The sequence below is a fragment of the Cupressus sempervirens genome, chromosome 6 (genome assembly GCF_028749045.1).
Source record: "Cupressus sempervirens isolate cs-2001-9-10 chromosome 6, ASM2874904v1, whole genome shotgun sequence".
NCBI lineage: Eukaryota > Viridiplantae > Streptophyta > Pinopsida > Cupressales > Cupressaceae > Cupressus > Cupressus sempervirens.
In genome coordinates this window covers 432915759-432942227 of record NC_143123.1, presented here as the reverse complement: position 1 = coordinate 432942227, position 26469 = coordinate 432915759, and the positions used below count along the sequence as shown (strand labels likewise).

Genomic DNA, 26469 nt, shown 5'->3' with positions numbered 1-26469 from the left:
TTGTTGGAGATTATCACATCTGGGTGAGTTGGGTATGCGAAGTACATGTCTTTGACATCGATATTCCCTTGTAATTTGGCTGGTTTTTCACCATTTTTATCATCCAGATATATGCAGGTCTCTCTATCTAGAATTTCAAAGTTATTCTCACTACCTTTCAACATAGAGTAACAGTTATTTATCTTTTTCTTTGAGGCACATCTATTATGCGAGTGATCTCTGTTTTGTGGGATGTACTAAATTATGATTGGAACAGTTTGCTTTTTTTGCTCTGAGGCACATCTGTTATGCAAGTGACCTCTACTTTGTGGGATATGCTAAACTAGGGATTTTATGGAGAGATTCATTAGATTTGGTAGCATTGGTTCTACAAAAGATTCTCATAATCGCTTTGTAGACAAAAGGAAATGTTCAATACCACTTCACGGGATTAGAAATTTGATGTTCATTGATCCGCACTAAATTTTCCAATATAGCTGCTTAATTGAGTTGCAAAATAATTTTTTTCTTTTTTAATTCATAAACATGCCTTTATTTGTCCACAACTGCATTTCATTGCAACATATTTACAACATCAAACTAATCTGCACTAAATTTTCAAAAATAGATACTTAATTAGCTTCAAATTATAATTAAGTCCAAGATTAAAAGTTGCAAAATAAAACTTTTCTTTTTTAATTCATAAACGTGCCTTTATTTTTCCACAACAGCATTTTGTGCATCCTCTGCAATCATGGCATTCAACAAAGCCATAGTTCTATGAGACAGTTTGACAAACAAATCATGTGGTTTGTTGCTCATAAACATGCCTTTATTTTTCCACAACTGTATTTTGTGCATCCCCTGCAATCATGGCCTTCAACAAAGCCATAGTTCTATTAGACAGTTTGACAAACAAATCATGGGGCTTGTTGTGTTTCCACAATTTCATGTGTATCTACCAGGGAAGCTGTGAACTTGTATTCATTCATGTATATGCATAAAAATTCGGTATGTATTTATCTATGTATTGATCTTTTCTGACCTTGTTTTAAATGTTATCAGCTGCTTGACTTGGCATTGCCAGTACTACATGAAAGCCCTTTCTCTAACGGATTTTGCTTAGTTTTTGTCAATCTCCATAGCGTAAATTTTTGGGTGAAGGAAAAGAGAATCTTATTACTGGTTCTGTTGAGATGAGTAAAATTAGGAAAAAGGGTTATATTTGACAGTGTAAATGGAAGAATTAAAATCAATTGAACTACAAATTCTTGCCATAGTATCGTTTGAAATTGATTATGCAGGCCAAAACTGGTCTAATCAAAAGTGTAAATGGTTGTCAATTCGAAAGAATATAGTTAGCAGTGCTGATGATTTTTTTCCATTTGTAGTTTCTTGGCATTGTTTCTTCGAAGGTACATTATTTTGTGTGTTTCTGCTTTCTGCAACTGTTGTCAGCATCCCCCAGTATGTCCCAAAATGATAGGTTTCGAAAAGGGGATGGACATCCATAGCAGTTGAAAGCATGTTTTTTTGTCAGATGATGTAGTTGCAAGTGCTATGGTAGTCATGTATAGAAACTGTGGAGCTGTTCATATGGATTGCAAGCTGTTTGACGAAATGCGTAAAAGAAATTTGATCCCATAGATTGCAACAGCTGCAGGATATGTATGAAATGGCTTTCCGAAGGATGCTTTCAACCTCATTGAACTAATTAAGCACTTAGGACATACCATGACTATGTAAGCTTCACTTTCCTATTAGAACACAGTCAAGTTGGCATTGTGACGGATGGATATATGAATATAAGAGTTGTTATACCGATTTGGAGAAGACGGAGAGGCATGAGAAATTGTCAAGCAAGGGTCAGACTGAAACTGAATTGGAAGAAATTGTATCAACTGGGAACTACAAAATAATTATCCAGCAATACAAAAGCTATCTAATTTTGAGCTGATGGACACAGAGGAGCATGAGAAATTGTCAAACAATGGACAGGCTAAAGCTGAAATTAAAGAAGTACTAACGAGGAACTATGTGAAAAATTGATCAAGGAAGACAAAAATTGTTATACTGATTTTGAAAGCACAGGGGAGCATGAGAAGTTGTCAAACAATGGCTAGGTGGAAGCTAAATTGAAAAAGTACCAACAACTGGGAACTATGAAAAGATAATCAAAGAGTGTTAAATTGTCAAGGCCAATGCCCACTGTTTGATACACAACTTCAATCCCTCTAGCAAAGAATAAATTCACATAAAATTTCAAAGTCAAGTAAAGCAACTGTAAGATCAACACAGCTGTAAACTTACTAGTAACTGGCACATAAACTTAGCCAATGATTTACAGACCATGTGCCTAGCATAAGCAAATATTTTATTTGGATGGTAAGTCAAAATCTATAGTTGGCCTCCAAAACAAACAAGCTAATTGGTCTCTGGATGCTCAAGAAAGACCAAAATCAGTTGCTCCATATAACCAGTGTACCAGACGATTTACTGCTATGGAGGTAAAGCATCAAAAAGTTGTGGTAGTGTACCAGAATAGAAGAGAAATGTTACAGAGTGTCTGTATCAAGTTCTCTTTAAATACTGTGAGTTGGAGGTGGCAAGGAGAGTAGCTCCTATGCCTAAACCATATTTTTAATGTTCTAAAGCCACAGTCTCTGAGACCTCACTTCCAAGCAAGTCTTTGACCGCAATTCACATGTTATGCTTGAAGAGAGGATAGTGCTCATACAGTCCTCCATCAATTGCCACAATAGTCTTATTTTTGTCTGTGGGTCCAATTACGTATCTCCCTAATTTCTTTAGTATTCCCACAATACCAGCTCATGTCAAACGAGAAGCATGTACTGTTACAATGTTACAAAGTTCAACCACAAATTTTTGTGTGACAAGAGGAAGTCCTTTTAATCTTTTAGATCTCAAATTGTAAATTGGAACTTCTATTTTGGATTGGAGCCCAAAAATAATTTTGGTTGGTTAGCATTTTCTTGATATTCATTCCTTGCAGCTATTGAAGGCTACCCCCACTGTAGTTACCCTGTCAAATATATTTGTCATGCAGGCAATTGAGTTATTGAATAATGGATAGTAATCTGTGCTTACCATAAACTTCCAGCCATATAAAAAGAAATGTGTGCAGTATCTACATAATTTGGTTTTGGTTTTTGTTATAACCTATTTACTAGAACTACAAATGCAAGCCGGCTGAATAGGCTACACGATACACAGCACTGGCAGGGAATTAGGAATCTCTCCCACAATGCCACTTAAGGTGTGGTTTTAAACAAATAACGCCTTATCCTCCCATGCTTCTTTTTTATCACAATATCATTTATAAATTCTAAAATCTATAATGATTTTCATTGCTTGCAAGTACTTACAAGACTACCCTGGTGCAGGAGCACACACATAAAATATTTTGGAGGTGATTTCTAAATGAAGAATTTATTCCGATTTTGTATTTACGATAAGATTTTTTTTCTTGGGATTCATACAAATCATTGTGGGGTCATTCTTCCCCATTCTATATCAATCTAGAGTATTCTATAGATTGTTTTTCCTATTTTGTAATAATCTAGAATTTTCCGTAGACCGTCTTAGCAAGTATAAATAGAGTTTTAGGTTTAGGTTTAGGTTGAGGGCAAGTCTTTGGAATATGAAATTACGGGAGAAGAAATCTGTAGGAGAGCAAATGTATTTGCTGTTCATTTGAAGAATTAATTAAGAAGAAATTTTAATATATATTTCTTGCTGGTGCTGGTTCCTTTTTGATATTGCTTCCATTGAATTTATCTCTGCATCATTTTTGGTATCAGAGCTTGGGAAAAGCTCCTGAGGCAATTGGATTTTATGTCTGGATCGGAGTTAGAAGCTGAAACATCAAACATGGTCACCAATGCTGAATTGGCAAAGAAGATGCAAGAACACGAGAAAATTAATAAGTGGTTATTAGAGGAATTTGAGAAGATGAAGGGCCAGATGGAAAAGACAACAAAGATTTCTTTAGACCAAGAGGAAGAGGGGGAAGAAGAGGATACCCTTGAGCAAGAGGTGGTTAACTTACCTGCAGACCAAAGATACTTCATAGAGGCCCTTGAAAGAGTTGGTAAGAAGGATGCCAAAGGTGACCTACCCATCTTCTCGGGAAAGATGGATGCTGATGCTGTTGTGGATTGGATAGAAGCCTTGAACAACTATTTCGAATGTGAAAATATAGGAGAGAAGGATAAGGTAAAAATTGCCAAGTCAAAGTTGAAGGGACCAGCCCTCACTTGGTGGAATTTCATTCAAGGAGAAAGGGTCAAAGAAGGTAAGAACATGATAACTTCATGGGAAAGGATGTGTGCCAAGGTGAGAGAAACATACTTACCTGAGGATTATGAAATCCAACTTCATCAAAGGAGACAAAGTTTAAGACAAAAGGAGCTAGATGTCATTGCCTATACTGAAGAATTTCAAAAACTAAGCCTGAGGGCAAAGCAAAGTGAATGTGAAAGTGTAAAAGTTGCTAGATATCTCAATGGATTTAGGTTGAACATTCAAGAAGAACTTAATTAATCACTGTGTCGTGATATAGTACAAAAATGTTATCAACTGGCATTGAAGGTGGAAGCCAAATTGAAAAGAAGGCAAGAACAAAATAGCAGAGGAAGAGGAAGAAATCAAAGGGGAAGAGGAAATTTCCAAGGAAGAGGACAAAACCATGAAGATCATAAGGAGATAAAGCAAGAAACAAGTCAAAGCGAAGGAAATTTCAGAGGTAACTTTAGAGGTAGAAGAGGCAGTTCAAGAGGTGGATTTGGTGGTAGAAGGGCAAGTCCGATTATTTGTTTCAATTGCAATAAGGAGGGACATTATGCATCTAGGTGTCCGGATAGAGCAAGTTCAAGTTCACAAGGTGAAAGAAGAACACATACGGTACAAGATGATGAATACCAAGAGGACACAACTGACTTAGTGTACCTGAAAGAGGAGAAAGTTTAATGATGAAAAGAACACTTTTGAAAGTGCCTACTACCATGGAACCACCACAAAGGAAAACTATCTTTTGGACTGCTTGCAAATCCGGAGGTAAGGTATGTAAAGTCATTATTGACTCAGGATCTACTGAAAATTTAGTTTTTTTTGAGATGGTTCAAAAGTTAAAACTTAGGAGGATACCTCATCCTTTTCCTTATAAGGTTTCATGGCTAACAAAGGGTCAAAAAACTCTTGTAAATGAACAAGCATGGGTTGATTTTCAGATTGGAAAGTATAAGGATAGAATTTTGTGTGATATAGTTGACATGGATGCATGCCACCTATTATTTGGTAGGCCCTGGCAGTATGATTTGCAGGTACAACATGATGGAAAACTCAATATATACAGCATCAAAAAGGATGGAAAAGTGATTAGATTGATTCCATTTGCTGATCATGAGGAAGTGGTAGAAAATAAAGAGAGGGAAGCCAAAATTATGATGGTTGATAAAAAGGAATTCTTACGGGACATGAAGGATGAACCTAAGCCTTGTTTTCTTTTGATGCCTAACCCACAACCACAAGAACCTGTTGGAAATGACAGAAAGGAGGGTGAAACAAAGAAGGCAATTCCTAATGAAGTGAAAGAACTTTTGGATAAATATGAAGGTTTGATTTCAGAAGGTATGCCAAAGTCTTTACCACCTATACGAGACATTAATCATTCCTAGAGCTACTTTACACAATAAGGTTGTATACAAGATGACACCACAACAAAATGAAGAGATTGCTAGACAAGTAAAGGAGTTACTCGATTTTGGCTTGATTACGAAAAGCTTAAGCCCATGTGCTGTACCTGCTATTTTGGCACCCAAGAAGGAAGAAACTTGGAAGTTCTTCGTCGATTCTAGAGCCATTAATAAGATTACAATCAGATATAGGTTTCCAATGCCAAGAAGTGAAGATTTGCTTGATTGTTTGGGAAATGCAAAGTATTTCTCTAAGATTGACTTAAAAAGTGGGTACCATCAAATAAGGATAAGAGCTGGAGATGAGTGGAAGACAGCATTCAAAACTAATGATGGATTATATGAATGGAAGGTAATGCCATTTGGACTCTCTAATGCTCCTAGTACCTTCATGAGACTTATGAACGAAATACTCAAAGACTTCAATGGCAAGTTCATCAAAGTATATTACGATGATATATTAATTTTCAGCAAGACAAAGGAAGAAGACCTAGAGCACACTGACATGGTTTTGAGAAGACTTCATGGGGAGAAATTGGTAATAAATTTGGAAAAGTGTTTGTTCATGCAAGAGGAGCTAACATATCTTGGTTTTGTGATCTCCCAAGGTAACCTGAAGATGGATAAAGATAAGGTAAGTGCTATACTATCTTGGCCACCCCCGAGAATAGTTGGAGATGTTAGAAGCTTTCATGGTCTTGCTACATTTTATAGGAAATTCATAAGAAATTTCAGTCATATATGTGCTCCTATGTTAGAAACTATTAAAGTAGGAAGGAAGTGTAAGTTTGCATGGAGTCAATCAGCAAATGAAGCTTTTGAATTGCTTAAGAAAAAGGTTAGTGAGCAACGAATTCTTTCTTTACCTGATTTTAACAAAGTTTTTCACGTAGAATGTGATGCTAGCAAGGTTGCTATAGGGGCAATTCTTAGTCAAGAAGGAAAACCGGTGGCTTTCTCAAGTGAAAAACTCAATGAAGCCAAACAGAAATACTCTTCATATGACCTAGAAATGTATGCATTGGTTCAAGCTCTCAAAAGGTGGAGACACTACTTGTTGCCAAAGGAGTTTGTTGTATATACTGATAACCAAGCACTCAGTTTTCTGAATAGCCAAGACAAATTAAGTCATAGGCACATGAAATGGGTGGAGTATTTACAGGCTTATACTTTCAACATCAAGCATAAGAAGGGCATATCAAACAAGGTTGCTGATGCTCTTAGTAGAAGGAATCTGATTGTCTCCAAGATACAACTAGAAAGTGTGGGAATTGAAGCACTCAAGGACATTTATCTAGCAGATCCAGATTTTGGTGACATCTACAAGGTATGTATGGAGTTTGGTGAAAGATACCATGCTGATTTTCCTGATTTTTTGATACAAGACAGACTTCTTTTCAAAGGAGGACAACTATGTGTACCCAGGTGCTCTATGAGAACAAACATTATCAAAGAGAAGAATAGTGGAACAATGGGTGGACATTTTGGTTTGGATAAAACCTTAGAATTGGTTAGAAGGTACTGCTATTGGCCTAAACTTCAGACTGATGTTAGAAACTTTGTGGAAACATGTATGATTTGTCAAAGGGCCAAAGGAAGGACTACAAATGTAGGGCTTTATCAACCTTTGCCAATACCATCTAGACCCTAGGAAAGCATAACGATGGATTTTGTAATGGGGGCTGCCACGAACATAGAAGGGGCATGATAGTGTATTTGTTGTAGTAGATAGGTTCAACAAAATGGCTCACTTCTTACCATGTAAGTCGACCAATGATGCTTCTCATATAGCAGATCTCTTTTTCAAGGAAGTCATAAGGATTTACAGGCTACCTCTCAACATAGTTTTAGACAGGGATGTGAAGTTTGTAGGATACTTTTGGAGAACTTTATGGAGGAAACTTAGAACCAATTTATCATTCTCATCAGCCTACCACCATCAAACTGATGGCCAAACAGAGGTAGTTAATAGAACTTTGGGCAATTTATTAAGAACACTCACAAGACAACATGCAACAAAATGGGATGTAATCCTTCCCCACGCTGAATTTGCATATAATGACTCCATTAGTAGAAGTACAGGAAAGTCACCATTTCAAGTGGCATATGGAATTCATCCTAGAGGGATTTTTGAGTTAAGAGATATGAGTTCACAACAACAAGTTAGTGCCGAAGGAGAAGAATTTGCTACAGCCATAAAAGAAATCCATGATGAAGTCAAAGCACAACTCCAACAAACCTCTGACAAGTATAAGAAGCATGCAGATCAGAAGCGGAGACGCTTAGAATTTGAAGTGGGAGATTTAGTATGGGAAAATCTCAGGCAAGAGAGGCTATCAAAAGGCAAATCTACCAAGCTTATGTTGAGAAAACTAGGTCCTTGTCAAATATTGAAGAAGTTTGGAACTAATGCTTATGAGATTCGATTGCCACCTGAGATTGGCATTTCTCCCATCTTCAACGTAGCAGACCTCACACCATTCAAAGCACCCATCGAAGAAATTGATACATGATATATTGCTGATACAAAAGACATTCAACGTCTACCATTTAAGCAGACACCACAGCTAGAAAGGATACTTGGCACCAAAGTCATAAAGCAGAGAAGAGGAAAGGAGTCCAAATAGTATTTGGTAAAACTCAAAGGTTATTCGGATGCAGATGCTGTGTGGATGACTAAACAAGATATCAAGAAGCAAGGTACCACTCTACAAGTGCTCATCTCAAGTGGGCTTGAGATAAAATTTCCTGGGGAGTATGGTGCAGGAGCACCCATATAAAATATTTTGGAGGTGATTTCTAAATGAAGAATTTATTCTGATTTTGTTATTACGATAAGATTTTTTTTCTTGGGATTCGTACAGATCATTGTGGGGTCATTCTTCCCCATTCTATATCAATCTAGAGTATTCTATAGACTGTTTTTCCTATTTTGTAATAATCTAGAATTTTCTGTAGACCGTCTTAGCAAGTATAAATAGAGTTTTAGGTTTAGGTTTAGGTTGAGGGCAAGTCTTTGGAATATGAAATTATGGGAGAAGAAATCTGTAGGAGAGCAAATGTATTTACTGTTCATTTGAAGAATTAATTAAGAAGAAATTTTAATATATATTTCTTGCTGGTGCTGGTTCCTTTTTGATATTACTTCCGTTGAATTTATCTCAGCATCATACCCCCATTTATCTCAGCATCATACCCCCATTGTAGTTACAACAGAGGAATAGCGTGTTAGTGCCAGTAAAAGCAATGGGGTTGTGTAGGTGATAAATTTTTGTAAGTATCTTTCAAGGCATTCATACATCTCCAAGTTTTCTTTCACGGCCATTGCCTCTTGACTGTGAGATTCATGAATTGTATTCCCCTACACATGGATGTTATATCTCTTTATAAGCAGGAGGTTATTGTTTAAGCAACAAGAGGCAGATTTCAGTCCAAAAGTAGAATGAAATGGCAGTTGACATTTGGAAGAGCTTAGAAACATAGACAAAGCACACGGCTCATTTAAATTGAATGATATTAGTTCCTGAATTTTGTATGGTAGATAAAGTACAAACAAACACATCTTCAGTCTTCAGTCTTGGAGATTTGAAGCAAGATGAAGCACAACATTCAAAGGAAAGAGTCGATTTCAATACTCACACTCCTAGTGACAGAAGATAAACAGCTGGGCCATGTGGACATCAATTGTGGTTGTTATCAAATAGAATATGTCATCATATTTACAGTTTTGGTCACCTTTGTACTGTCCTTTGGTGTACTTTCTTTCTACCCGGTGATCTATGATCTGCATTATTTGTATCTTTCTCGCTCCCTGAAGTTAGGTGGAAGGTAAAGCCTAACCCAGTGCATTGGAAATTTATACTTTTATTCACCAAAATCATGTTGTTAATTTTACTTTAAATAAAGAACTTAACACTTGATCCAAGAGCATTTATTTAGCTGCAACTTTGAGAAAGTTACAATGAGACTTTGAACTTTAAAATATGTTAGCATCTGTGAAGCTCCTGCTTCAAGTCTCAAACTTCTTAAAACTATTCTTTAACTTCTCCAACTCCATAAGATTATTGGAACAATTTGAAGAAGAATGGTGTAGACTATTTAGAATAACCAATTATTATTTGTATACATTATAGAAGTATCTACTGGAGAAGCTACATAACTTATATATTTGCTAAATACTGCCCATGTCAGATAACTATTTCTTCCAGAGATTTAAACCAAACAATTAAAGTGCACTAAAACTGTTCTGAAACATCAGCATCTCAGACTGTCTCTATAACTGCTACTGTGGTGAACTTATTATAATTAATAGACAAATTTTGAAAATGATACACTCCATTCATCTATCGGCTATACCTTGCATCCCTTGCTCGGAGCAAGTGCTAGTTAATAAACAAATGCAAGCTAAAGGCCTTTGCAAATACAAGATTTAAGGTCATGTCACGCTTGAACATTTTAGCAATAAACCCCTTTTACACGGAAGAGAGATAGAAAGATAGGGGGCTACATGAAAAATCATCATTCCCTATATTGGACTGTTACTATTGAAGATTTGGTCCTTCCTTCAGATATGGTAAATTTTAATGCATATTTAAAAAATCTGAAAGCATTAGTTGTGAAGTCTGAAACATATGTTTACAAGAAATAGAATTGAGATGACATTGGAAAGTTTCAACTTTCAGGTAATGCTCGTCTGTTCATTGTTTGTTTATCTTTACTTTCTTTTTAGTTTCTTGTTTTGGCATGGGCCTAACTTATGTTAGGGGTTTCTATACCAGAGTATGAAGAAAGTGACATTAGGGATGCTCGTGATACAGAGGCCGCTGATGAAGATGATGAGGAGGTTGAAGGTAAAGCATATGTATATTTTCTCTTATTACAATTACAGTTACGTCTTGTAAAAGTCATATGCTTGTTTTTTTTGTGTTAATTGTTGCATGATATCTTTGGTTTTAGATTACAGTTTTTTCTTAAGATCAAGCAATGATTTAAATGATTAAATATTGAATTACATAATAAAAGTATTCTGCATGATCAATGAAGAGGAGGGACAGGATGAGTATGAGAAAGATGGCTTCATAGTTGATGATGTAGAAGAGGAAGAAGAGGGAGCTAGAGAAAGTAGTGATGAAGAAATGAAAGCAAGAAAAAAAAAGAGGAAAAAAAGGTAGGCTCCAGTACACTGTTAATGCCCCATGTTTTATAAGAAATGGTATTATTTTACATCTTGTAAACTTTATATTTAATTTATTTTATTGTTTGTGTTTGAGCATAGGGATGCCGAAGAGAATTATGAACTTGATGAAGACGATTATGAGTTACTACAGGAGGCCAATGTGACTGGTTTTCACCGTCCAAAATCTGTATGTCTGCCTAACTGATGTGTGTGTGTATAAGTCTATTCCTTCAATAGTAACATAATCTGTTATTTTATGATCAATGCAGGGTAGCAAGAAGTTTAAACGCCTAAAGAAAGCTGGAAAGAATGATCGTATAGAGGAAAAGACAGGCTTCTCTGATGAGGATGAGTTGGAAGAGGGTGGTTGGACAGGTGCCACCGCTGAGGAAAAATTGAAACGTAGTTTGTTTGGGGACGATGAAGGTATAAACATTATCCACAGGAGATAAAGAGTTTGCTGATGCTGTGCATGTTCACTTGCTATTTGCCTTTTTTGTCTGCTCTGCCTAGTTGCAATTAAAGGTCTGATCTTTCTGTAGAGTAGATCATTTACTTAGACATAGTGCTTGAAAACTTGCAGGAGTGCCCCCAGAAGATGTCGCAGAAGAGGAAGATCAGCTTGAAGAAGAGGAGGAGGATGTGGGGGAAGAAGATGAAATGGCAGATTTTATTGTTGATGAAGAAGAAGTAGATGAAAACGGAATACCTGTAAGGTATCTTATATTGTGTTTTGAATTTTCATATATTATCAATTTTATTGAAGATGATTTATTCTACAATCTAAGATGTGAATATTTTTACCAAAATGAAAATGATTTACCTGTAAGGTATCTTTTATTGTACTTCCGTATATTATCAATTTCATTAAGATGATTCATTATATAATCCAATATGTAAATGTTTTTGCTTTGTTTTTACTAGTTTCTTTTGGTTTCTGCTTTAGGAAGAGGGGGAAATGGAAAAAGCGAATATCCAGGCAAGCTCCAGGCATATCATCTATTGCTTTGCAAGAAGCACAGGATATATTTGGTGATGTGGATGAACTTTTGAGTCGTCGAAAGCAAGGTCTGAAAGCAAAAGGCCTTGATGGTTTAGGGGGACCTGATGATGACCAAGGTGCAAGGAGACTTGAGGATGAGTTTGAGCCAAGCATTTTGGCAGAAAAGTACATGACAGCAAAGGATGATGAAATTCGTGAAATAGATGTGCCTGAACGATTTCAGGTGGGTAAAATTTATATTTTATTGTTGAATTTTTTTCTTATGTATTACTATTCTTAATATATATGTTCTTGAAATCTAAAAATAAAAGTAACTTGTATGATGTTAGACATCACATTCTAAAGTATGAAGTATTACAATTAATTTTTGTATGTGAAACATGATTGATGCTTTAAAAATTAAAAGTTATTTCACTTTCTGAGATGTGTTAACATGGATTGAGTATATTCTATTTGTTTGTTTCAGTTGTCTGAAGAGAGTACTGGTCCAGTTCCACACAATGAGAATACAGTACCAGAGGCAAAATGGATATATGAGCAAGTATTTGGTTCATTAGCAGTACCGATTAGGAAAGAGTTCCAGCAGATTGCACAGCTGGATAAGGAAGAAGTAGTGAAGGATATTGCTAATGTATTAAAGATGTTCCATGATCAAAAGTTAGAAGTAAGTTCATTTATATTTCTGCAAAGTTGAATTTCAACAGATTTGCTTTCATGCTGGTGAAATAGTGTTTTTAGTAAAAACAAGGCATAATGTTTGTTTGTTTCTCTGCAAAGTTGAATTTCAACAAATTTGCTTTCATGCTGATGAAATAGTGTTTTTAGTAAAAACAAGGCAAACAAGGTATAATGTTTGTTTGTTTCTCTGCAAAGTTGAATTTACACAAAGTGGTTTTTGTTAAAATAAGGCATAAAACTGCTGTGGGCAAATGCTTTTAGACTGTCGATAAATGGTTTGGAGAATAGAATTTGTTTCTCCTACGATAGATGAGTTGTAACACACTCCTTTGAACGCCTTTGAATTGCATCAGTATTAGTGACTTGGAGATTTAATACCATTCAATTTGCACAAGTAGTAATGACAACCATATCTGATGTGAATGGACAAGCAATCCATGATTTGACAGGTTTGCACTCAGATAACGTGTTTGGGCTGCATATTTGGTCGCTAAATAGTGAACCATTGCTGTTGATATTTCCAGTATCCACAATCAACCACGACTTATTGCAGACAATTGCAACTTAGGGTCACGTTTTCCTCTTTTTCTTTTATGTTTTTGCCCATTTTCACTAGATGCATTTTCTATGTTTCTGAAATGAATCTGCACCTCACATTATTCTATCCTTCTACTGACCTCCTAAGCTTCGCAGTTTGGAAATGAAGCCCTTTTAAATTGTTGCAGTTTGAAAATAATGCATATTTAAAGAACTTGCACAAATTCCCACTTTGGTCATGGCCAAATGTAATGTTGAATTTTCAAATTTCAGAAGAGAACTAGAACAAGTGGAGTTGCATCTGATTGATCTGGCATAGGCTTAACAAAACAAAGTATAGTTTTACAAGCAGTGGTAACCACCATAATGCCATACACTTTAAAGATCTATTTAAGATCAACCTAAATAAGAAAATTCTTCAGATAATGCATCAAGTGTTGATATATTCAATTGCTTACAACCAAGCATTGATGTCAGACCTCCAGCTACTTGTGAATTTGCAACTGCAGGAAGTGTTATTGCATTACTATTACACAGGTAAACATATACTGTTTAAAATGGTCAATATGAAAAATTGTTTCAACAGACTTCTCACAAATTATGAAAAATATACCTCATACAGTGAAAGGCCAATCCCAAAGATAAAATACACATAGCCTTCAACATAACAGTTTTTGAAATAGTGGCTTCCTGTGTGATCATAAAGGGTGTCCTGAGCTCCAAGGAAGCTGCACCCAGAGAAAGCTGTTGTGTCCCCCGTTATTCTGAGGGCTACTGCTTGCCTCCCAACTGCTCCTGGTGCTCCTGGTGGGAAATAGGGGTTGTATTATGTTCTTTCAAATTAATGCATTACATAAGTGAAACCCAAATCATCTACCACTTTGAATATTTATTATGCAGTCATTTTCCACTAATTGGTTTCAAACTTAATCAAATAGCACAAACTCACCCTCTGGCTCATCTGTACAACACACTCATTCCATGGCATACATATATTCGTTTAGTGTATCCTCTGACCCTGAGCCACACGCCATGTAAACATCTACATGCGCAATGTATAACCCCAAAAAAAATACATACACGCACTAGCCTACAGTGCGCTGCCCGTTCTCTTCGCCCCCTTCAATTCCAGCTGTTGTTTGCCATCCCTTCTCCCAGCATCTTGTACAACAGTTTGCCAAACAAGTAGAATATAAATCATTTTGATTGACAACTCAGGGGATGATTGTGGGATGGGCTGTAGCGTTTATACTGTCTGGATTATCCCACAGATTTGGCTTCTGCTTCAGCTCTCTGGACCTACCTTACCCAACCATACACACCCCAGCCACAACTTCTTCATTCTCCTGCACCTTCCTTCTCGACCCGTCATAGAATTTTAGGGGCAGTCAGACCCAACCAGGAACAAGGAGCAAGAAGTCACCAAGGATGGAGCATCAGAAAGTTACAGGAGTTTAATTAGTGGGAAGACCTTGTCTATTCAAACTTATCTGTGCTGATGACTGACTATAATTGATAATACATTTATGGAGAAGGGACAAAATTGCCATCTGGTTTTGCATGTGTGGAGAGTGCAGAGAGTTAGACGCATGGGTGTGAGATCAATGCTGTCTAACCACTGACTATTGTCATCATCTCTTAGATACCACTTGCTCTTCTGTTTTTGATTTTCTGAGCTCCGTCACCAGATGTCTCTAGACTCACTGACCACCTGCTTCTATTCTAAGCAAAGGTAGCCTCCTCGCTTCTGTGCATGTTGTGCAACCATGGCAAGTTATAAGGGGTCCACCATTGACTCATAAAGTGTCGATGATGGAGGAGAGAGCGGATTGAATCTCAATCCCATTGGATGCTTGTTTTGTGATATTTAATTTGATTAATAGTTGAAAAAAATGTCGAATCAATCAAATTATGTCGGCAGCATAGCTAATTCCCATTTTAGGTCCAGGTCCCGGTAGGTGGGGTAGTTGCTCCTCTTCAAGTAGAAAATTATCTTTGCACCAAAGAAATTATGCTTCAATTGACAGTCTGTTTAATTTTTTGTTAATATTAAAACTAGGATACAATTGTTCAGTGATTTTTAATTTATTTAATCAATGCAAAAAGGCTGCAATTTCTTTGCTGCATAGCCATTTCGCTTCAAATTGGGACAGATCATTTTAATTACTGGCATACTGATTTAGATTCAAGTTTAGTAGACAAATATGGTACATGAACCCTCCAGGCAAGAGCACCATAATTACAGAGAAATAGTACAGGTCAGTTGGGCGCACACTGTGGATAATGTTTGTCGAGTATGATTTGATTTTAATTATTGTTATTTTTAGCTAATTAAGGTTAAATGAACATTTAGAGTTTTGGATGGATAGTTGTTTATTTTTACATGTTTACACTAAAACCAAAATTTGCATACTATTATAAAATTTTAAACAGTTTTAATATTATGGTGCTTAGCTTCTGGATTAGATTGTGTTGAGATTTTTACTAAGAGCCCTGGACAGTGATAATTACTATAATATTATTATAATTACTAAGAGCCCTGGACGATGATAATTACATCACTTGTTATTGAAGCTATCTTGAGGCCGGTAATTGAGAATATAAAGGTGTACACAGTTGCTCAAATATGCAAATGGACTAATTTTAAATATCCTCCTTGCCTACTATATAGTTTGCACTATAAAACTAGTCGTTTTAATTGCTTCTGTTTTTTATTTATTTGGATACATATGTACGTAAATTTATGTTGATTGTATGCAGTACGCAATCGTTGTCTAAAGGTGCAAGAAAGATACAAGCAAAAACTTTTCAACACTAACTCAGTGTAAATCTATTTTAAATAGGGAATGTTTTTCATCGCTATTGAATATAAGGTTGATGGGATAGGATATGACATGTTAAGAAAATGGATCTCTAAATTGAACCATAACTCATCTTAAATTAAGTTTAAGTGACAATCAATAAATTTCAATTATTGTAAGTTTTCTAGAAATAAAATTTATAATAAAAATTACAGTTTCAAATTATAAAAAATAAAATAAAATTATGCACAAGGTATATATTATAATAAAGGTTTCTAAAATAAAATAAAATAATTATGCAATAAAATGTTTCCATTTTGATTGTCATATATATACATATTAATTTAAATTTTTTTAATATAATGTTTAAAAAAAAAAACTTGTTTTAAGATTTATATATAATACACATTTTTAAATTATTTAGTATATGTTCTTATTAGTTTAAAGTTTTTTATTTAGTTTATTTAATATAATATGTATGTATCTATGTATCCATATTGTTAAATAACATCGTTCGTACAATATATTAATATGTGTAAATAATAACTATTGTTATTTTCATTTAATATAGACAATTTGAAGTTTTCTTCATTTTATAATAAAAAATGTTAAAATGACATCATTGAGGTGATCTTCTATAGGCTTGTTGGCTAAATATAAAATTTTATATGCACAACTTGCACATTTTGACTTCTATAGAGGTTTTTTCCCTCTTAGGTCGTAGAAATAATTTATTAATAGTATAAATCATTTCATGGACTTTCTATATCCATTAAGACATTATATGTCAAGAAACTACATCAACTTGGAAAATGATATCAATGCTTTCACATTTATTGTATGAATACATGTTTGTTGATCTATGCTTTTTTGCGCTTTGTATAGTAAAATGGGAATTGAGCTTATATATATATTTTTAACAAAAATTAGAAAAGTGAGTTTTCTTTTGGATTTTATTTTCTACATCTTATAAACTAATAAGGTAAATTTAGCTAATTTTATTTGGTTGTAATAATTTCCAAAAATTTATTTTAAAATAATCTTTTTCCCACACTGCCCACAAATAGCCTACTGAACTTACCATTTTGATTTGTGCTTTACAGTAACACTTTATTTCCTCTGTACAAAACACTTGATCATGCCTTTTTTTGTCTGCCATCGCATTCCGACCAGTGTGTTTATATTCTTAAGCTAGATAATGATAATCGGTTGTCTCACTTTACAAGCAAAAATCATTCTCTCCAAGTTATGTCAGACACTTACGAAAGATGCAATCAGACTTATCAACAATGACAACTTACATGTGTAAGCACATCTCCAAGTCTTTGGCATTGCAACATTTGGACACGGATCTGAGGCAACAACTAGATACAAGTTAGAGTTCTCTGATTATTTTTGCATAAGTGATTATGCCTTTTAAACTTGACAAGAGCACTTATTGCTTTAAGGCTTAAGTAGAACGATGGTGCCTATTGCAGAATCATAGTACCCTAAACCCTATTGCAGACTCTGAGATTGCTCCACGGGGATCAATCTTACAACACTTAAAATTGGGGAAAGCACAAGAAATGATAGAAATTGTGCAACTGTGTCCCTTGCCAATGTCCACCAGAGACCGCAATTCATTGCTGCACCCACTATCACAAACTGCTAAAATATTTTTCACTAGCAAGATCTTCAAATATGCCCCTATGCCTTGTTCAAGCTCAGGATTGCCTTTAGTGAGGGATAAGAACATTTTTTCATGAATCATCTCCAACAAGAAAACTATCCCAGATAAAATAATCTCGCCCAAATAATACCACAATGTAATTAGGGGTTTCTATATCGTAATCGTAGGTATACACTAATCAAATTGGTTGGAAAGGCTTAGAAATCCTTAAGAAAATGTAATGGGAAGGTGGAATGCCATGTTTCATAACTGTATCAGAGTGCATGCTACAAAAAATGGGCATCTGTCAAAGTTCAAAACTCATGGCTCGGACATGGATTTTGTAGGTACTTTATTGCTAACCTTAAAAATTTCATTAACTGATTGCATGTGAACTGTAGTTAAATAATTTAAAAGCGTCTTAGTGTTAACTTTATTTACAGAGACAAATTGTTTAAACAAATTGTATCTTTGGTTACATTCTAACTTCGACAAACTAGGGAAAAAACTATTTTAAATTACTCCTTGATTTTGTCATAAGAGTATTTTATTTTAATTATAGAGTTTATGATTAATTCCTTTGTGTAGGTCTACTACTAAGAATCCAATTTTATGGAAGTTTGTGTGATGTTGGATACAGATTGTTGTAGCAATTAAGACCCCCACCACACAGATCAAGAACACACCCTATCTTTTAGAGCATTACCTTGTAGAATTCCACTCAATCAGCATCATAAGATCAAAACAACTTTTGACGTATGATGAAATTTCAATCTAAAAACTGATCATGCCATATCAAACAAAACATTTTTTTGTAAGTGAGCATGCCATATTGATCCTCGAAATCCTGTCTGCCTCGACCTCGACCCACAGCTGTTGTTTTTCAACACCACTCAACATAGTGTTTCTCAACACTCATCTGGGATACAACTATTGAGTGGTGGCCCGTGGTTCACACCTAGTGATCAAGAAGATGAAACAAGCGAGGAATTATGGTTACAAATACAACAATTTCTTATGTCTTTCCATGTATTTTAATCCTGCGTTTTCTTATGACATACAAAAAGAACAATAGGATACACTACCATAAATTTAGCTCTTTCAAAATAGATGCTACTATGTACAAGAATGGATTATATGCTGATACATGTTTGGAGATCAACGCTTTTTTTTGTTATGTACATCTTTATTTATGCTTTTAAATTGAACACCGATCGGCGTATCCCTTGCACCTCCTTTAGGTGCAAGTGCTAGTTATAAATTGTCTGAGCTGTAACATGTTTAATGTGCAAGGTCCCATTTATTGCTATGTATCGGAAAGAAATGTGTCTCAACCTGCTTCGAGAGCAAGAGTACAGCTCTAAAGAAGCTGCAGGCAAAGCTGCAAACAAGGAAAATAAGTCTAAAATGAAAATGTACAAGGTAAGAATATATTTTAAGAATGTCTTATGTTACACAGCAAAATGTCAAATGGCTTACAATGTGTCCTGTTTTAGGCATTGTGGGAAATACAGCTTCGGGATAGAAAATGGCTTCTACTTCAAAGAAGAAAGACTGCACTAAAAACATCTTATGAGAAACGAGCAGGAGAAGAAGCAAGAAGAGATCCAACAAAATGGAGGCTGTTAGAAACAGTTTTTCAGTCTCTTGATGATGCAGAATCTGAACGGACTATTGATGACATAGATACGAAATTTAACCTGCATTTTCCTCCTGATGAAATTGAGGTAGAAGAAGGTCAGTTCAAGAGGCCAAAACGCAAATCCATGTATAGCATCTATCGGAAGTCTGGGTTGGGGGCTGTATCAAGAAATTTTGGTCTTACCTCTGAACAACTGGGCAAGAATCTATTAGCTATGTATAAGGTAACTAGCTGTCTTCTGTATTTAAACTGCCCCTAATATGATGGTACTGGCTACTTTCAGCAAATGAGTAAAGGCTGTTTTTTAACTATTGTGCAGATGCACGAGGTTGAAGATGATAGCAATACACCGGAGGATGTGGCAGCCGGATTTGCTGCTGGAGAATTTGTGGATCCACAGTCAGTGCTCAAAGGTGCTAGGCACATGGTATGCTTTTTTCACAACATTTTGCTTGTGTTGCTTGATTTATGTGGTAAATTTTTTTATCATCTAATGTGTTGTTGGTGCTTTTTTTCAGGCAGCAGTAGAAATCAGTTGTGAGCCAGCTGTTAAGGAATATGCCCGTACTTTCTACATGGAAAAGGCAGTGGTAACTACTAAGCCTACTGCTGATGGCAATAATGCTATAGGCCCGTTCCATCAATATGCTAGGGTAAAGTGGCTGAGTAACAAGCCAATAAGTAAGTTTGATGATGCACAGTGGCTTCTTATTCAGAAAGCTGAAGAAGAGAAACTTCTTCAGGTTACTATTGGTTTGCCTAAGGATGACTTAGATGGCACTTTAATGAATGAATTTGAAGCTTTCTACCTTAGTGATGGGGTGAGCAGATCAGCACAGCTTTGGAATGAACAGCGTAAACTAATATTGAAGGATGCCATATGCAACTACATTTTGCCTAGTATGGAGAAGGAAGCTCGGATAGTGTTGTCTGTAAGAGCCAAAAACTGGCTGCTTCAGGACTATGGAATGCAGCTGTGGCAGAGAGTTTCAGTTGCACCTTTTCAGCGTCAGAAACCTGACAATGAGGAGTCATCTGAAGAAGATGCAGAAGCACGTATAATGGTCTGCTGTCAAGGGTCCAATAAAGACCCAACAACATTTGTGATGCTAGATCCTGCAGGTGAAGTGCTTGATATTCTTTTTACATCACATCTAAGCATTCGTTCAAAGAACTCTGGACTACAAAAGCGAAAGGAGAATGACCAGCAGCGTCTTTTGAAGTTTATGATGGATCATCAACCTCATGTAGTTGTTTTGGGAGCCTCAAACTTGCGTTGTAAAAACTTGAAGGATGATATCTTTGAGGTATGACATGGAGACTATTTTTTAACTACTTTCCATAATATTGTTTTATGTTTGTATAATGTCCCCTTCTCCAAGATGCAATTAAGTGATAATAGAGTTAAATATATAAGATTTAATAATTAAATAGATAAATATAATCACAGTAGCATTGATAAAATTAAATTATAGAGATTAATATATATGGTTTCATATATAATGGTTGAGATGTAGATCTTAAGCCTAAAAGAGGTTCAGCAACTATTAATAATATTATTAAGTAGAACTAAAATATAAAATGAATAAATCAATAATAGTATTATAATCATAAAAATTAAAATTACAAATAATAGAATTGAGACTTAATTGAAAGTTAAAGACTGAATTTGTTTGTGTGTTAATTAAACATTGTATATATAGATAAGAATATTAGAAAATGAATTGAGTATATATTTATAAACTAACGATTCATTATACAGATTTGAAAGAGACAATATAATATATGACTCTAAATAATAAAATTATTAAATACAAATAGCTTTAATGAAGTCATGGATATAGTCGTGACTTTCCAATGGGATATATAATACAACACAGCAACAGTAAAAAGGGGGTTATGAAGCACAGAGCTTAAATGAAGAAAATAAGGAAAAAGATCTTTTACAGTCTTTTGTATTTACAGAAAAGTGTTCATGATTTGTAGCAGAGTTCATGTTTTGCTGAAGGGTCTGTGGTTGTTATATCTGTAGATGGGTCCATGATTGATAAAAATTATAATTAAAAATAATAGAATTGAGACTAAGTTGAAAGTTAAAGACTGAATTTGTCTGTGTGTTAATTAAACATTGTATATATAGATAAGTATATTAGAAAATGAATTGAGTATATATTTATAAACTAACGATTCATTTTACAGATTTGAAAGAGACAATATAATACATAACTCTAAATAATAAAATTATTAAATACAAATAGCTTTAATGAAGTCATGGACATAGTCGTGACTTTCCAATGGGATATATAATACAACACAGCAACAGTAAAAAGGGGGTATGAAGCACAGAGCTTAAATGAAGAAAATAAGGAAAAAGATCTTTTACAGTCTTTTGTATTTACAGAAAAGTGTTCATGATTTGTAGCAGAGTTCATGTTTTGCTGAAGGGTCTGTGGTTGTTATATCTGTAGAAGGGTCCGTGACTGATATGCAATTTCATGCATCATAGTTATATTCTCAGAGGAGTCTGTGTTTTTGATAAGTTACAGATTATATATCATTGTTTACAGAGCTCCCTGTTTTATAAATATCTGATTCAGAGTTTGTGTGTCACTTTCATTTTCCAAGATTATGAGTCAGTTTGTGTCTATATGAGCTATTTTCAGAAAAGACAAAATTGTGGCTGATTTAAGCTTTCTTTCTTTTGAGTAGTAAGACTAAGTTTTTTGAAGACTGTAATATTTCCTTAAAATAATAAAGTTTTATTTTTGCGGGGCTGGGTTGTTTCCCTCGGAGAGGAGGGTTTTTCCCAGGGTAAAAGTAAAGTTGTCTGTTAAAATTTTGTTTAATATACCTTGCTACGAGTTATATCCTATCTATTATATATATTGTAGCATTTAAAATAATGAACAAGGTCGCATAGTGTCTAGTTCCTGCTGTTTGTGTCTTTGTTTTTTCTTTCTGTACTGCTAGATGTAAGATTTGGGGGACACTAAGAGTGCAATGAATTGAGGGAAAAAAATTGCTTAAAGGAGGGTTTAACCGAAGGAGACATATTACCTGATTAAATGTACAAATATTAATTGTTGAATCCGATACAAACTATAGCATCCGTATCTAGATGTGACATAACCGATCTGTGCAAGTAGTTAAAGAATTTGTTGAAAGAGATAGCCAGGAGAGAAAAAGTTCAGGCATTTACAGAACACTGGGTAACGTGTTTCAACTGGAGTCCCAAGTCACAAATTGGACCTGCTTCTCTTACCGTTGCTGGCCCTTGTGAGCACCTCGTCTTAAATTTCTTGAGAGTGTTAGCTTTAATTTCAGTTCTGGAACCTGATCTACCAAACAATAAAATAAATGTGAACAATATTTGGTTGCTGCGCTTGAAGTAACATCAAAGCTGGTAGAGAAAAATATTATTTTGGTTCCAATTGATATTCTAGCAGTCTTTGCAATTTGAAAATATCTATGTAAAGCAACTCATATCCATACTGCTGCGAATCATACACAAATTTGAACAGTAAAAAACGAATGGTTTCAGACTTGGACTACCTTAGCTGTCATTTTAAAATGCTACAAAAGTCTGGTTTGTAGTTTGATACTAGCTAGAAGCAGTCCAACAAAATGAGATATCAACATAAATATTGTTGCAGTATTAGATGGCCATCTCATTCTTTGGCTTGCTGTGGCTTTTACCAAATCGAATAGTGATGGCTCAAATTAGTAGTAGTTGAAAGTCCATATTTGGTACTTCTTATATCTAACAATTTAATGAATAGAATAGATCTTGAACTTTGAATTAGCTTACCTGGTTATAATCATTACATTCAAGATGAAACTGCTATACAAAATATTCGTAGGCAAACATAAGCATTGGATATCTTGATAAGTGCTGGGTATATAACTACATACCTAAGGATAACAGCCCAAAACCGAAAATGAGAACAATAATCTGACAATATGCAAAACTAAAGCATTTTTTGTTTCCCTGTATACAGATGTTTGAGAAAGTGCATATAATTTGTAAAACTAGTACCCAGGAACTGAACTAAGGTAAACTTGCCACATAGACAGCCACCGTTGAATCAGTTATATTCAGTTTTGTTGCTTAATGTAAGCTTTGTGCATAGTCTATTTTTGAATGTTCTTATCAATAAAAGGAAAAAATAACAGTCATAAAGCATATGTAGACAGAATGATGTCCTGCAAAAGCAATATGTATATTGGTAATGCTTGAAAAGCAAGATTTGAAGCAGTTATTTGAAATTGTGAACATTTTCCAAAGAAGCAGAAAATAAATGGTGTAGTATACTGAACTATTCGCTTGCAACTGATCAGTGGAATATAAGTGCAAGTTGAAATATATTGTGGAATCCATATGATAGCATTTGCGATTTTACAAGAAGTCCGAAACAAACTGTTTTAAGAAATCTAGGGTAACTTCAGAGCTTAGATGGTCCACCGCGAAGAGAGTTCTGTCACCTGTGGCAGTTACCACATTTTGTTGATAGTTTGCAGACTACCGGAGATATGTATATATATGTATATATATGTATATATATATATGTGTGTGTGTGTGTATATGTATATATATATGTATATGTATATGTATCATAATATATAAAAATTGTAATCTAGTACACTGTTACTAAGCAGAAAGTAATGTTGTGCACACTAGTTTGATGGTTGCATTTTCTGACTGGATCATATCAGTTCACTACTACTGGGTAGGGTCTTGCAATATGTGGGAGGAAACAACTTTTGTTAGTGAATGAAGGCCAGATGATCTCAAACCCTTGAAAAAATGTTGTTTATTTGGTATGTGTAGTACAGGTGAGCTTAAAGCATACTACCTTATATACCTGTTCATGATGGGGGAGGAGAGTGGCATTTGTGACAATATTGTTCTGGTTCAGTGTGAACTTTGCTTTTGCTGATATTTCACACAGACTGAAGACAATTTTGAATTGGTTCTGTATGTAGTCTCCACATTTTATGTCTGCAATTTGTGGCACCAGCAATACCTTATACCTTACACCTGCTACATCATAGAACAAATAAACAAAATAGAAATCTTAATAGTAATCTAAACCATTAACACCTACCCTGTGGCCTGTGCCAGATATCAATAACTAAATTGCAGCTTCTGATCACATCTATTTGTACAGCTCTGTAAAATCTCACTGTTTTCAACTCCACAACCATTGAACTCAGACAATGATAATGATGATAGAAGTGATGTTGATTAAAAGGATAGAGGACACACAGCATCATGTGATTCATACCATTTCATAGGGAAAAAGAAATATGTGGCTGGAAAGGATGAAGAAGGTCATTATGTCTTACTAGGATTACGTCATTTCTGCTTAATTGCAACTGAAGGTCAGATTCGTCAAACCTATAGTGAAGCTGCTCTGAAACATCGTCAGGATAAAAAGAAACTAGTCCACAGCTAAACTTAAATCCACAGAAATCAAATCCACAACACGAGAAGCTCGAGGCCAACACAGTAATGCATTTGCAAACAAGGATAGTACACTATCACACACCAAAGAAACAAGACCACAACACAGGTGATGCTAACACACATGTCCTAGATGTTTAATTGAAAGGGCTATTTTACACAATGCATTTTAGTTGAAGAAAATGGATCTGGTAACACAGTCTTTGCATTTGGGTTGTCTGTAATGCCAAGATTTTGAAAACACATACTCGTCCAAAAATAAAATTAACAATTTAAACTGTGTAAAAATATGAAACTAAACCACCAAAATTTACTTAAAAAATAATCCATGTGAGCTTAACCCCGAGTCAACGTGACCAACAAGGGAAAAAAATACAATAGTGAAAACTTAACTGAGCCCTACAGAAAATTGAAATTATCTTTGAGATATTTATATCCAATCCTTGAATCAACATGGCTAAGGAAGGAGAAGCAAGAGCCAATAGGAAAAAAGAAACTATAGGAAAAGTTGAACAATCCTTATTATCTTTATGCTCCCAACCAGCTCCAGTGACTAGAATATTAGACCTTTGATAAGGCAATCTCAGTTTAAGGGACATTGTAAAGTATTAAACTTGGGTAGTAAATCACACCCAGTTTTTTGGTCAATTATAATGAACTCACATAGCAAAAACAATTGGTCTTCCACACATGCTTCATTGGTTGAGAGCTATTAGACATTGTAAATTCTTGAAATTGGATAAGATACTGTACTGACTTTCTAAATGGGTGGATTTTTCATATGGTCAAAGAAAACAAGTTTAGCTGTTTCAAATTCCACGAGGAAGACGTAACAAAGTATTGGAATTGAGAAAAGCATTATCATGCATTTATGCAAAGCTCAACAATCAATGGATTTCCTAAGGCATAGCTCTAGTGAATACCGAATAATAGCTGCAACACCTCAACAACGAAGGAATACAGTATCTATAATTTCATTTTCTGTTTGGAGGGTCTGTCATAATGCTTCTGTTTAGAGAAAATGAGCTGTGAAGATGAGAGTATAGGTCCGGATACTGTTCCTGTGGGTCGTTTACTGAGTGATTCCATAAGCGGAAGTGCCTATTATTCTCTTGATTTGGAAGAAGCCCTCGTGTTTTGGGGAAATAGAAGACGAACTGAGCTAGTTTAAGTGATCAAGGCCTTCTTTCCCGTTAGGTGGTTGCATACTATCGCAATATCAACAAACACTGGCAACATGGAACGCACAATCCCTCCTATGAGATACAAGAATCTGAAGAATCTAAAGGACTAAGTGCATAGATAAAAAATGTCTATGGACAAATCTTTGGGATGATCACAGAGTGTCACTAAGCTGAACGGTGTAATGTGTAATTATTTGTTTTTAATTTTATCTGACTTATAAGAGACCTTTGAGAATGCTCTCCTTGATTCTGCAAAGTCAAAAAAGTAGAACAGCTTCCCAGCCTTGTTGTCTGCAAGAACTCAATACCCTAATGTTCATAGCAACAGCCAATGCGAAAATCGCATCGGAGTGTTGTTGCTCAACAACAAAATTAGGCTACCATTGAAACACGATAGTTAACCCTATTCTCATATGCAAAAACCCAATACGAAATTACGAACACCTGCTGTTGTCAATGAAAAAAATCTAATCAACTCTACAGGATGTAGAAAAACGTCTAACAACCACCGATCTCAATGCTAGACAGGAGGACGGCAACATACAGCGAGGGGAAATATTCAAATAAGCAAAACCATCTCAGATTCAAGTACAAAAACTGCAAGTGAACATTTGACAAGTTATTCATCTCAGAAAAGGAT

General features: G+C 35.2%; 1 protein-coding gene across 7 annotated transcripts in view; it reads left to right on the top strand.

Moving 5' to 3' along the window:
- The window catches only part of LOC149552898 (transcription elongation factor SPT6-like), a 40764-nt gene that overhangs the window by 9102 nt on the left and 5193 nt on the right, over positions 1-26469 (top strand). For all 7 annotated transcript variants that reach the window (XM_089788449.1, XM_089788448.1, XM_089788453.1 and 4 more), the window contains 11 exons: positions 10472-10543; positions 10737-10860; positions 10969-11056; positions 11139-11295; positions 11453-11585; positions 11816-12095; positions 12339-12536; positions 18833-18961; positions 19036-19404; positions 19501-19608; positions 19700-20488. In XM_089788449.1, the coding sequence (XP_089644575.1) occupies positions 10472-10543; positions 10737-10860; positions 10969-11056; positions 11139-11295; positions 11453-11585; positions 11816-12095; positions 12339-12536; positions 18833-18961; positions 19036-19404; positions 19501-19608; positions 19700-20488 (2447 nt within the window). The remainder of the gene's footprint in view (positions 1-10471; positions 10544-10736; positions 10861-10968; positions 11057-11138; positions 11296-11452; positions 11586-11815; positions 12096-12338; positions 12537-18832; positions 18962-19035; positions 19405-19500; positions 19609-19699; positions 20489-26469) is intronic.